At 38.9% G+C, this 13,330-nt stretch overlaps 1 protein-coding gene across 4 annotated transcripts in view; it reads right to left on the reverse strand.

The window, feature by feature from the left end:
* Positions 1-2,434: 2,434 nt before the first annotated feature.
* CD44 (CD44 molecule (IN blood group)) overlaps positions 2,435-13,330 on the reverse strand; it is a 34,670-nt gene continuing 23,774 nt past the window's right edge. Inside the window, exons 7-12 of one of the 4 annotated variants that reach the window (XM_071745029.1) lie at positions 11,416-11,598; positions 10,807-10,890; positions 10,104-10,286; positions 7,468-7,590; positions 5,818-5,896; positions 2,435-5,144 (exon numbers count right to left, since the gene is read on the reverse strand). In XM_071745029.1, coding sequence (XP_071601130.1) covers positions 4,928-5,144; positions 5,818-5,896; positions 7,468-7,590; positions 10,104-10,286; positions 10,807-10,890; positions 11,416-11,598 — 869 coding nt within the window. In that variant the 3' untranslated portion in view covers positions 2,435-4,927. Of the gene's footprint in view, positions 5,145-5,817; positions 5,897-7,467; positions 7,591-10,103; positions 10,287-10,806; positions 10,921-11,415; positions 11,599-13,330 lie in introns of all 4 variants that reach the window. The other 3 variants (XM_071745028.1, XM_071745027.1, XM_071745030.1) reach the window with 3 other exon arrangements.

The raw sequence follows: 13,330 nt of genomic DNA on the forward strand, positions 1-13,330 counted from the left end.
TGATAAAAAGTGGTGAAGATAAGCTCAGGCTTAACAACCAATCACAAAGGAAAATATACCAAATATACTTACAATCTCTGGAGAAGGGAAATCTCTGGAATCTCTGGAAAATGCCTTATTGCATCCTCCTCTGTTCTGGGTTGCTCTGAGAGTTTGAAGGACTTCAGAACTAACTCAGCAGACCTGGAACCTGTTGTACAGAGCCTTGACTACCCATGACCTGTTGCTGTTGAGCTGAAGTCTGAGTTAGGTGGATGCTTCAGAGTGAGACTTTTCTCTGATGCTCAAAAATGCTTGAGGGTTTTCCAATAGATGCACTTAATTTATGTCAGATCCTATTTGGCTTGACCAATGCTATTCCACTGTAAATTTACACAACGTACATAAATTACTTGTAAGAATTTAATTTTAGAACAAAGAGAAAGCTATATTATGTACTAGGCCTGTTATTCTATCTAGGTATCAAAACTAGCAAAACAATGTCTAGTCCTGAAAACAAAAAAGTCATCTTCTCATTTGGCAGTCTTCGTGGACTTGTTTTGATCCAAAATTTCATATAATTTTTTTATAATTTTTTTTTCCTGAAAAAAAATGCAAAACTAATTATATTCACATCAATGCTCAATGCACACATTTGTGTGACAGAGAATTTATGAAAATGGTTTTCATCCATCCACTTGTTTATCCCAAACCTTTTTGCCTTTAGAGTAAGATGTCTGAATGAAAAATTTGAGATTTCTTGAAGCCATCACTCAGGCAAAACCTCTCCAATGCTTGCTGGAACCATCCAGACAAAACTGAAAGAAGGCTGCCCCTGCTTTACTTGCTCTTTAACAATAATCAGTTCCCTTGTGATCAGGGAGGCTTTTTTTTTTTTTTTTTGATGGTGGATTTGCCTCTTCAGTTCCAGTGTTAGAGAAACCTCTGCAGCAGCAGAGTTGACCTGTGTGAAGATCCAAGTAAGATTGGTACTTTGAAAACAGGAAGATGAGCAACAAGAGAAATGTTCTCAAAATCTTGCCATTGCTAAGCTTACTCTAAAGAGGTGAGACAGGAAAAACAGAAAGTCTCTGTGCTGTAGAAAAAACAGTTACTCATCTTCCCTGAATTTGTGCTTTGCCTCCTATTTCTCACAACTGCTTGGTCTCAGTGTGATGTTGGTTGGTGCCACATGCAGCAAGGCACAGTAATAATGAGAAATAAGCTACCAGGAGAAAATCATTCAGTACCAGTTTGCAAATGAGGTGGTGAATGTTGAAAATGACTTGAAAGGGCTCACAGGAAAAGGCCAATTCTTCTTTTCTTCTCTGAGCTGTGAAACATTCAAGTGCCAAGTCCTGGGAGTGTTTAGGGGACTTTGCCAGCAGTAGCACAGGAATTTCCTCTCCCAGCAGCCCCCTCCCCTCTCTCCCTAATCACCCAGACTTCCCACCTGCAAAATACTTTTGCTAAATTCTTGTACCCCATAAGGAAGTTGAATTTTGTCACCTGCTCCCACACAGCAAGAACTACACCCCAAAGAACCACCTAGTGCAGTGCTTTTCCCACCATTTTAGTCCATTTTCCCTCCACAGAGGAAAACCAGTTTGTATTTGATCAAAACTTTTGAAACCAGAGAAATCAGAACCTTGGATTGTTTAATAAGGCTAATAAATAATTACTAGCTAATTGCCTAATATACCATAATATAAACCCACTAACTGCTTACAAAATATCACGGTGTCTGCGTACAATGAGACAGAACACAATTGTTAGAGGAGGATTTAATTTCTTTCTTTCATCTACAAAAAGAGAAATTAGGACCAGTCCTTACCAGGATGTTATAGAGACCTCTTTCCCTGTCCAACATTTTTTCTCTGTGCTAGGGACATTCAGTAATTATCTCCTGGTAATATTCCAGGCAACATGCCCCAACTACTTAGTACAGAAGCTTTTGTTTTTATTGACATAGGATATAAAAAAAGACATTTCCGTCTTCTAAAAAACATTGTGTAGAAACCTAATTTTGGAAGTGCTGTTGTGGAAAGGGTTTAATAACACATCCACACAGACACATCCAGACAACAGCCACACATCCTTCCTCTTCTTTAAGCAAACATTCCTTTTAAGAACTTCAAGAAAGTACAGGTGAAAAAAATCACCCCGGACTGTTGATGAAAATATTACTTTCTCATAAAACATACAATTAAATATGCCTGCTTCCTTAGACAGTATTTCTGAGAGCGCTGGTCTTGATGAATTCATTTAAAACTTTAAGTAACTTCCAGAGCATCTGCAGAGGCCATGGGAGGCTGGCAGAGCAGACAAGGTCAGGCAGCAAACACCTGAGCCTGACTCAAGAGTTTGCAAGCAGGAGAAGTAACTCCTGGCCCACAGCTACCAAACACATCTACCCTGCTGAATCCTTCTCTCCCACTAATAATGCTGCTCTCACTTTTTATCCTCAATGTGGAATAAAGTTTATTTTTTGAAGGTTATTTTACAGTTCAATGTATTTTTAGCAATACTATTTCTACTTACAACTTAGAGATTCTGTTTTCTTTCATTTTGATTAATCTGTTAAATAAATATACAAATGTATCAAGAGCTCTATGTACAAAATACAAACACACAAACAGACAACCCCTCAAATAATACAACCAAAATTAAAAATAATACTTTCTATATATATTACACATATGAAATGGCCATCTAAACTATAATGAAAGGTAATTACATATTAATCACATGATATAATCTATAAAGAATCAACATATAGAAAATAAAGGCAATGACTCTGTAAAGACAACTTGAGCATCTTCCTTAAAGCACAAAAGGAAGCCAAGGAGTGTTGTCCATGCATTTATAGCTATATTAGATAAATCAGGAAGGGGTTTGTGGATTTCACCATTTAACATCTGAATAGCATGCCATGGCTTTCACAACAATGAAGTATCTCCTTTTGATTGAGATCTATATTCAATTAGGATTTGAAGTACTGACAGTGTAAATCACCTTGACCCCATCAGCTTCAGCTTGTTTGAACACCTTTGAACTCCAAGCTGTGTGACTCTGAGCTGTGCTCATAGATGAAACATTATGACCGACACCAAGTCAGAAAACATCCCATCTGTACCTTAAAATCACACCTCATTTTGGGACCCTTTGCCCAAGCACAAATTGCCCCTGAGAAGATCTGCCTGCAAATCTACCAGGGCCCAGCACAGCCTGATGGAACATATGGGAAACTGCTGGGGGGCTGTGACTGAAATATATAATCTATAGCCTTGTGCTTTATGTTCTGATGAAGATCAGTGCTAGACATAAGTATTTAGCCAAGGTATTACCCATTGTTCCAAATGGAGAAATAAAACACAGAAATCAAATAACATGCTTTAGCAGGACAGTTTCAAAGGCATGTGGTATTATCAGAGACTGGGACCATCTGAATAACCCTTCTACAGGACATTCCCCATCCCACAGAAGACAAAGACCACTGGGCACAATTACCTTATATTGGTTTTACTTAGAAGTTATCATTCTTCCTCCATTGCAATATGCTTTCTTAAAAATACCACAGAACACTAGTAGTAAATAATTTTCTTTTTGACAATTCATATCAATATAATGCACAGCATCATCACTTCATACAAATACTTTACATAACAGACACATGAGGACAAAACAAAAGCATATAGCAATGCAGCTGCAGCTACTTTGTCACATGGCTGAGTTTTCTTTAATTTTCTTTGATATTTTTGATCTTCTTTTTTAATTTGAACTTCTAATACCAATAAGAAAATATTTCTTTTCGTATTTTTAAAAAGCAGAGGGAAAAAATGAAATAGAATGACATAGAAATTAATGAAATGAATAGCAATGAAGTAGAATTCAGAAGTGCCTGAGGTCACAGAAAAGCAAACTTTAAAATATCAGCAAACTATCAGATGTAACATAACAGTTATAAGGGAAACAAATATTACTAGGCTCAGCATCTCCTAAGTAAAATGGAGCAGAAGAAGACAGAGACCTATTCTTCAAGAATAAAATACTATCTTCCCTGATGATCTCCAATTGCTTGATTTGTGCACATGAGATAGAGCTGGGGTAACTGGTTTTTTCATTATCCTAACTAACAGACTCATTAAACATATTTTCAAACTGTGGCCAATAAAGGAGCAACGGGGAAAACCAATGAACTCAAGGAGTCTAAAAATCAAGGATACCTGTACAGCTTGTTAGGATACTAAACTATAGTACTTTATTAAGTACTAGCTTATGTATCATTACGTGTAATCTCTTGATTCTCACTCCTAAAATGACTTGCTGTATGCCCACAGACATTTAAAAACAGAGATAAATAAATTTTGTCCTTCTGAGTTTCCCTCATTGCATAGCAAGCCATGAGTCATTGTAAAATGGCCCTTTTTTTTTTTTTTATACTGGCAGCTTCTGAATGCACTTGCTGCTTTTCCTATGTAGAAGACATTTCTGAAGGATTCTGATGGCTTAGGTATTGCATAGGATTTTTGATTTAAATTTTGTTTTTACCCTTGACACTTGTTACTCATTTAGTCTTGTGCATGACAAGTTTAGTCCCTTATGTGCCTGTAAGAGGGAATGACTGGTTACGTCTGCAGTTCTGCACAGGGAAGTCCCTTTATCTGGAGAATGAAGTAAACTTGTGTCCCCCCTAACAGTCTGGACACAGCAAGCGTCCTCTGTGTAGGCAGTGGGAAATGAAAACAATCTGCAGCTCTTGGAGGCTTATTGCAGAAAGCCAATGTCCATTTTGTAACTCAGACATAATTTTAAACTGAAAAGGAATAAAACTTACGTTTAATTACGTTCAAGAGATATCAGTTGCACAGTGCACCTGAGAATTCCTGACCAAGTTTCATGTGATTTTTATTTCTCCAGCTCTGATCTGTTTGGCAACTTGGTACCATTACACTCCACTCTTCATGTCAAGATCCTGATGATTTTGTGTTTCATTAATGGTCAAGAATTCATCACATGCTCCTGTTTGGTCATTTGACTGCTCTTTATAAACCAAGTGCACCATTTCTTGTGATTTACTGGCATCTCCATTTAATCCACTTGTCTTCCTGTCTTCCACTGCCCCCTTGCCATTGTTAATCACTAGCTTTTTCTTCTGTCCACATCTAGTAGTAAATAAAAAGAAAACACGTACTATAAACAGAAGTTAAAGTTAACAGAAATAAGAAAAAAAATTTAAAATCAGTATTTGGGGAAAGGTGCTGGAAAATGAAACTTGTCTGCATCAGTGCAGACTTTTACAATGAAAAGCGTAAAGTTTCTCCATACTTCCAAATCACTGTTTTTCATGCTTACTGACAGATTGATGAGTGCATTTTTACCTGAAGTGGTTCAGTTCCCTGTGCTAATGTTATCCACATTTGTGGGAATGATTCCTGCTCTGCATCCACAAAATGCTGAAAGAGGCCATCAAGCAGCTATGAAGCTTCTGCTGGGCTTGCTATGGTCTATATCCATCTCATAGTTTTTACTCTGAGTGGACAGGATATCCCTAATAATATGTAATAGCCAGAGAATAATTAATTCTCTGTGACCTACATACTGTTAGTTTCCACCTATGTGTAAATACCAAATGGTTTATACAGCTATGGACACCCAAGGTTCTCCATGGGTGTGAAGGCTGATGTGTGACCTCTGCAGGACAGGGTGACTTCGGCCCAAGTCAAAGAGCTTCACAGAGCTCTTTCCTCTTATGGTTCTCTGTTCTCTCACAAAGCTTTGAAGTTCATTGAGGAAGAAAATTGCAAGGCCCTGTGTTTTGAAAAGGTGCAACCTTACCTCCTCCGGCTGTTAACAGCAACACAGACTGCAAGGATCAGTGCAAGGGCCACCAGAGCAGCAACTACTATCAGCCATTCTGTGGGAGAAGTTGAGGGAGGCTGTGGTAAGTATCTGATGTAATCCTGCTGTTTTGCAGAACAGCAAGAACACAAACTCTTCTACATCCTTAACCTCTCAGTCTTTTTCCTGAGCTTGCATGAACCTTTGTTTTACAAAGTGCTTCAGTGCTAATCAAATACATCTCCAAAATTCAGCTGCACACAGGGCACCTGAGGGTCACCCCACCACTCCTAGTATCTGCTAGCACTATACTCAGGTGGGCACAAGTGAACAGGAGTTGTACCACTGATTTGCTCCAAGAGTAAAAGAAAAGGCTTAACACCTACAGTCCCAGGCACAAAAGGAGAATGACTTTCAGGTAGAATTAAATGCTATTTTTTTTCACATAAAATCCAATTTTTAAAGGGTATTTTGGGGGCAAACTCTTAACAAAAAAAGGAATTACAAGACTGTAAGGGATCCCAAAAGGTCATATCAGTTACATTTCACTCCAGTGAAATAGGGTCATTAAGAAGATGTATGGTGAATATTCAATTTGCTCTCAATATTTTTATTAAAGGAGATTTCATGACCTTCCCATTAGCCTATTCTTTGTGCTGTATTCCCATTATGGACAGAGATCCTCTCTTAAGAACTAACTCCTTTATTTTGTTTGTTTGAAACAATCTTGCATTGTTTAACAAGCCTCCTATGTTTCTTAAAAAAAAAAAATAATTCTTCTAATTAGTTAATTATTATTACTTCATGGTGAAAAGCAGATAAGCATCCTTTTTGCAGCATACTCTTATCTCCCTTCAATTTTCTTTGAAAACAATGAGTTCTTCAAAAGGTGCTTCAGAGGTTACCTTTCCAAATTTTCTTTGTGCTCTCTTTCATTTTTTTTTCCTACATGACTAATGCAATGCCTTGAAATGAAGACAGAGCTAAGTAGAGTGGGATAATCACTTTCTCTGGTTTAAAAATTACCTTACTGTTGGTGTGTCTGTCCCAGAATATTTTTGCATTCATTTGAAATTCTATCATTGTCTTCTTTCTATTCCATGGTAATCTGTAAACCCTCATCTGCAACACTCTCAGTTATTATTTTGCCAGATGTTCTTGTGGACATGATACTTCACATACCTCTTTACTGAATTTCGTCTCATCCCATATCAATTTATAAAGGTTATTTTGATATTAATCTCATGATCCAAATGTATAATTTCTCTCATTTTGATATACCTGGAAAACTACACGTGATGCAATATGTTCCATTTTTCAGACTACTGGCAAAAATGCTGAATACTGACTGATTCAACACAAAGCCTGAAGAACTGCAATTGATCTACATTTTAACCAAAGAATCACAGAATTGCCACAGTTGGAAAAGACCTCTAAGATCATTGTGACCATCTGTCAACACCCCCTCCAAATGAAATATATGTATCAGTATCTGTATCACCTACTGGAGCAAGTCCCAAAGTGCCATCCACACAGCTCTGAAACACCTCCAAGGGATGGAGGCTCCACCACACAACCTCTCACTTCAGTTCATAGTCATGCAATTCTGTGATTAAATTGTTAAAACATATGACTTCAGAAACTTACCTGGTACTTGGGCTGACCTTTTCTGTGAAACTGTTTTTGTTGTTGTGGTGTCTCCAGGGAAAGTAGTGGTTTCATAATCTCCCTTGTGTGGTATTTGGTTACCATATATACTGGAGGTAGATACTAAAGAACAAAACTATCCATTAGGTCAGTGAAAATTTAACAGTGAGATACAGAGTCATACAAGTCAAATATCTTGTCTGTTTCATGGGAAAAAAGAGGAAGAAAAGAAGAAGGGAAAAAAAACCCCACAAAATTTTTTAAATTGAACCCTAAAATGACCAATATAGAGAATTTTTGAAACTTCTAATTTTATTCCTACACAGGATAAAACAAAATTTTTAAAAATCTAATGCTTTCATAAAAGGAGAGCTGTCTGAATGGTTTTAAATTTGATAGCTATGTATCTGTTTTCCCAATAGGAAAAATGCTCTATGAAAAACAGGGTGGATCCCCTTTTTCTTTTTGGTAAACTGTATAATTTTGTTCTAAAATGGCATAAGATCTCAAATCAAAATGCATACTTCAAATCTGAAGTATTTTTTATGCCAAGCATACTGCTTGAACTTTCACACAATTATATTTCTGGCCTTTGCTGAAGCCATTGGGGTATCCAGTGTCTAAAATTAACAGCAAATTATAGATATGGTGATTTCATTTAGGACTAGTGCTTCATTATCACGTAAAAAAAAGTACATTAGAGGCTTCCACCTCTCTGAATTTTTCCATTCTCTGAGGCACTTACTCCAACCAGTTGTAAAGTTCCTTTTCTGTAACAAACATTGCAACTCCTTTCTAGCCAGTATTTCTGATCTCATTTCCTAATAGCAGCCAGTAAATACAGTACAGACAACCAGTTTTTCCCTCTGTTAAGCTTTGCCAACAAGTAGTTCATGAATCTTCCAGATGTTTTCGTTATTTTTATTAACAAGAAAATATTTACCAGCAAGTTGTTTTGTGCTATCTCACCACAAAGGACTGAGTATTAATTCGGCAACCAAAACTCTGATCCAGCTTCCAAGAAGGCTCATGAAGAGGAACCTCCTCCCTTGTCTACCCTGTGTCTCAGCAGATTTTTTTTTTTTTGGTGCTACACATCATCCTTAAGAAAAGCCAGAGCTTTTCCACCACAAAGCTCTTAAAAAGGCACAAAGACATTTATTAAAATTTGTGCACTTAGAGAAGAGATACATTTGCCCTTTCCCTCCCTGGAGGACTGAGAAGATGAAGCAGGATTCAGTCATGTGCTCAGTCATGTGCTCTGCTGTTCTGGCTCTGCAGAGGTGCTGGCAAATGGAAGGGAGAACTCAAAAGCTCTCTACATTTAATTTGATGACATACCATTATTTTCTTTTTGACAGTTACTTTTTTTAGTTCCTTCACTGGCCTGGTTTGTTATACAAATACAAATATGCCTGGATCAGCACTAGTGTGATGTCAGAACTTTGCTTAAACAAACAGAACAACTTAAACTTTGGTCTAGAGAAAAAGCAAGTGAAAAAAGAAGTATAGATTCAAGAATTATAGCATAGTTTGGGTTGGAAGGGACCTTAAAGGTCACCCAGGTCCAACACCTCTGCATGGGCAGGGACACCACCTACTAGAACAGGTTGTCTGGAGCCCAATCCATCCTGTCCTTCAACGCTTCCAGGGAAGGGCACCCAGAGCCTCCCTGGACAACGTGTTCCATTGTCTCACCACCCTCACTGTAAAGAAGTTCTTCCTAATATTTGATGTAAATCTTCCCTCTTCCAGCTTAAATCCATTGTCCTGTCACTACATACAAAAATGGACACAGAGGTCTCATGAGAGCAGAGAAGAGGGAGAGAATTACCTTGCTTGACAAAAATCTACCATGCATGGTTTTACGAACTTCTAAGAAAGTGCATGAAAATAATACTTTGGCTTGTGTACATGAAAAGTAGCATTTGGAACAAACCGTGGTGTTAAACATATTATCTGTAAGGAAATTGCATTTGGGAATAAGGAAAATTCCCTTAGCATGCAAAACACATGCAAAGGAAAGAGAGGCTATAAGTAGTGCATTCAGTAAAAACTGTTACTGTTAAAAGCACTAACTCTACAAGAAAAATAACCCTTTAAAAAAAGTTTTTTTATGCAAATAAATGCTAGTTACAGACCAATATTTAACCACTGACAAGATTTATAAAAGCAAATATAGCTAGAAAAAAAGATTTCAGACTATTGCCTTTCTTTTGATGCATAATAAATTAATGAAGAGGAACAATGTATGGGGGGAAAAGTAACAGTTAATTGTTAGAAAGCTATAATTTGTGCCCAGAAAAAAAAGAACGTCAATGTGCTATCACATATTTTTGGGCATGAGGAGAAATTTTACACTTGTTTACATTAACAGTTTCGCTCCCACATGAAAATAACAACATAAGGAAAAGGTATTTTTAGCCTTTTAGCACATTTCCTTCTCTTTGCACAGGAAGAGATTCCCTTTAATAAGAGCTTATAAGCAAGTCATAAACACTGATTTAGAAAAAAGGGAAACTGCAATATGACAACAATTTACAGTTCTGGTTAGCACATGTGATTACAGACAATTGTCACTGTTCTAAATAATAACTGACCAGAAAATGAAAATTATTATAATTTGTAGTTCTTACTAGTAGGAAGAGTGGTCTGCAATCGGTTAAGATGATCGTCAATGCCTGAAAAACCTCCAGGTATCCAATTGATATGGGACCCATCCGTGGTGCTTGGTTGATCCTTTTCAGATCCAGGTGGAGTGCCAGGTGTAAGAGGCCACACTGCAGCCAGATCTACAGTGGTCTTGCCTGGCAATCCACCTGCCAGAAGGAGTAAGGAAGTGAAGGCAGAAGTTATGGGACACTCACAACCAGAACAGCACTCCCTGGTGATGCTGCTGCTGCTGCTGTCCCATCTGCCTAAGCCACCAGAGCACCTCCACCACACAAATCATGGTGCCAAAGCACAGCAAGCCTGACCCCACTGATGAACAACACAGGAAGATCGGGCGAGGGATTCACAATCACCAAACTCCGTGTCTTGCAGAACAGTCCAGAGGACACCCAGAAACATGCAACAGCAAAGGACAGAAACCACCAGCTGTACCAGCAAGGAGTCCTTTATGCCCTTGTCCAGATAGTAATTCTACCCACAGCACAGATCGCACCACAGGCTTTTGCACTGCAAGTTCACAAGAAGAATGGAGATGAGGAAAAAAGGGAAAGAAGACAGTTTCAGATGAAATGATGTCCCATTTTGCACCAGGCAAGACAAGGAAGTACTATCCATTATTCCTCCTGCCACCCATCAGAGAAGCATCATCACCAGCTTTGCTCATACCAGCTGTGGTCCTCTGGTGGACCTCATTGCCAGGGGTGTCTGTGGGAAGCAAGATGTCCTCAGTGCTCTGGCCTGGTTCATTATCTGAAGGCAGATGTGGCTGAGTTGAGTCTTCTTAGTGGGCACCATCAGAAGAGGCAACAGCTGTTAATTTCCACGTGTTTGTTCTCGTGCCCATCCCATTCCCAACCTTGTCCAAGTCTCCTGTTCGCTTTAAACTACTGCTGCTACCCTTTTCTCAACACAAAAGTATTAAGAGACCTTCTGTACTTGAATATAACATCAGTGCTCTCTCAATATATTGATCAGATATTTTCACATGCTCTTCTCTTTCACTTTTTTCACTTAATCCAAAATATTCCCAAGGACAGTGAATCCAGGGAAAGGGCACAGAGACAGCAATCAGGAGAATTCCCTGACCTGCATCCCAGCCTCACCACAAATCCTCAGCTTCAGAGATACTGTCAAGTGTTGCTGCAGTGTGTTTTATGTTACAGGTATCAGTATTGACAGTAATGAATCCTTTCTACAGGCACTGATTCTTCTTCCTTGCTCAGCATTCTGTGAGTTATGACAAGTTAAATAAAAGGGTTATAATTTAGTTCTTACTAGTAGGAAGAGGAGTGTGAATTTGGTTCAGATGATCTTCAGTTTCTGGAAAAACTCCAGGTATCCAGTTAACGTGAGAACTGTCTGAGGTGTTTGCTTGTTCACTTTCAGTTCCAGGTGAGGTGACAGGTGCCAGTGGCTCCATGGTGGCTTTCCCCGTGGCATTGTCCATGAACTCTGTGACTACCATGATGACAGCACAATCACCTTGAAAAGTCAGCACTCACAAAACCACCACCTATATTATTTACTTCTCCCCTGTACTACAACAAACCAGAAAGCATGTCCACCTTCCTTATTAAAAGCAGAGGAGAGAAGACATTGAGGTCTCTCCTTTTCCAAACTGTCACTGGTTTGGGAGAGACTCTTGAGCACCACACAGATGCACACCACGATAAAGGAGACACTGGTTATATGTGTACATTTACAGGTGTCAAAAGGATAGGGAAGACCTTAAGAAACAGCCCACAGCAGCAACAACATGACCATGGAACTCCAGTCTGAGCAGCCACACTGCAGCCAGATCTACAGTGGTCTTGCCTGGCAATCCACCTGCCAGAAGGAGTAAGGAAGTGAAGGCAGAAGTTATGGGACACTCACAACCAGAACAGCACTCCCTGGTGATGCTGCTGCTGCTGCTGTCCCATCTGCCTAAGCCACCAGAGCACCTCCACCACACAAATCATGGTGCCAAAGCACAGCAAGCCTGACCCCACTGATGAACAACACAGGAAGATCGGGCGAGGGATTCACAATCACCAAACTCCGTGTCTTGCAGAACAGTCCAGAGGACACCCAGAAACATGCAACAGCAAAGGACAGAAACCACCAGCTGTACCAGCAAGGAGTCCTTTATGCCCTTGTCCAGATAGTAATTCTACCCACAGCACAGATCGCACCACAGGCTTTTGCACTGCAAGTTCACAAGAAGAATGGAGATGAGGAAAAAAGGGAAAGAAGACAGTTTCAGATGAAATGATGTCCCATTTTGCACCAGGCAAGACAAGGAAGTACTATCCATTATTCCTCCTGCCACCCATCAGAGAAGTGTCCGTGCAAGGAAGCGCTAACATGCACATACAAAAGCAAATGAAAAGGAAAGAAAAATCACCAAGAGTCAGAGAGTCAGTAAAACCCTCTCCCATCACTCCCCTCCCCTCTGTCCCTTACATGCAATACTTCATACTAAAATCTTTCACTCGAAAAAAGCACCAGAAAATTCTCTAGTTTTTTTCAAGGTTTCGAGTAATAACCTGTTGTGGGGTGTTTTGTGGTTTTGTTTTGTTTTATTTTTTGCTTTTGATAATGTGTAAACATTAATAAGGTGTTACTAACCTTCTAATTCTCCAGGACAAGATGCTTGGTTGAATAATTTGTCTTTTAGTAAGGGTTTTGCTAACTCTATCCTGTGATTTATAAACACAGTAAAAAGGGCACTGGCCCTCCAAGTCACATTGGCCATTTTAACATTTATCAGCAACCAACAAACAAGCAGAATTCTCACTATCATAGGTTCCATGGTGGGGAAAAAAGAGTTCAAAGGAAGAAACTTTAATTTTATCAGTTCAATGTTAATCCAACACACCTACATAGATCCCCTCTGTATAATTAAAATGTTCTCCCTTTAGGTTTGCTTTATGTTCCATGGCAGAGATCTTTATTAATCTAAACCTAGGAATTAGAGTGAATATATGTACAATTCCACTTTAAAATTTGTATACTGCTGTATACTGCACATCTGATAAAAAACACCACACGCAGTTTTTTCCCTCAGTACAGATATTTACAGACAAAGCAGAGAAAATGGCTGCTGTTTTTCTGAGCCTGCAGAGCCTGTGAAGCCACCATAGACACCAATTTTTTCTCATGCATATTTCCAACAACAAGGATGAGATTAGCTTTTGCAGTGCACAGG

This window comes from Heliangelus exortis, chromosome 5 (genome assembly GCF_036169615.1).
Source record: "Heliangelus exortis chromosome 5, bHelExo1.hap1, whole genome shotgun sequence".
In the NCBI taxonomy this organism is placed as follows: domain Eukaryota; kingdom Metazoa; phylum Chordata; class Aves; order Apodiformes; family Trochilidae; genus Heliangelus; species Heliangelus exortis.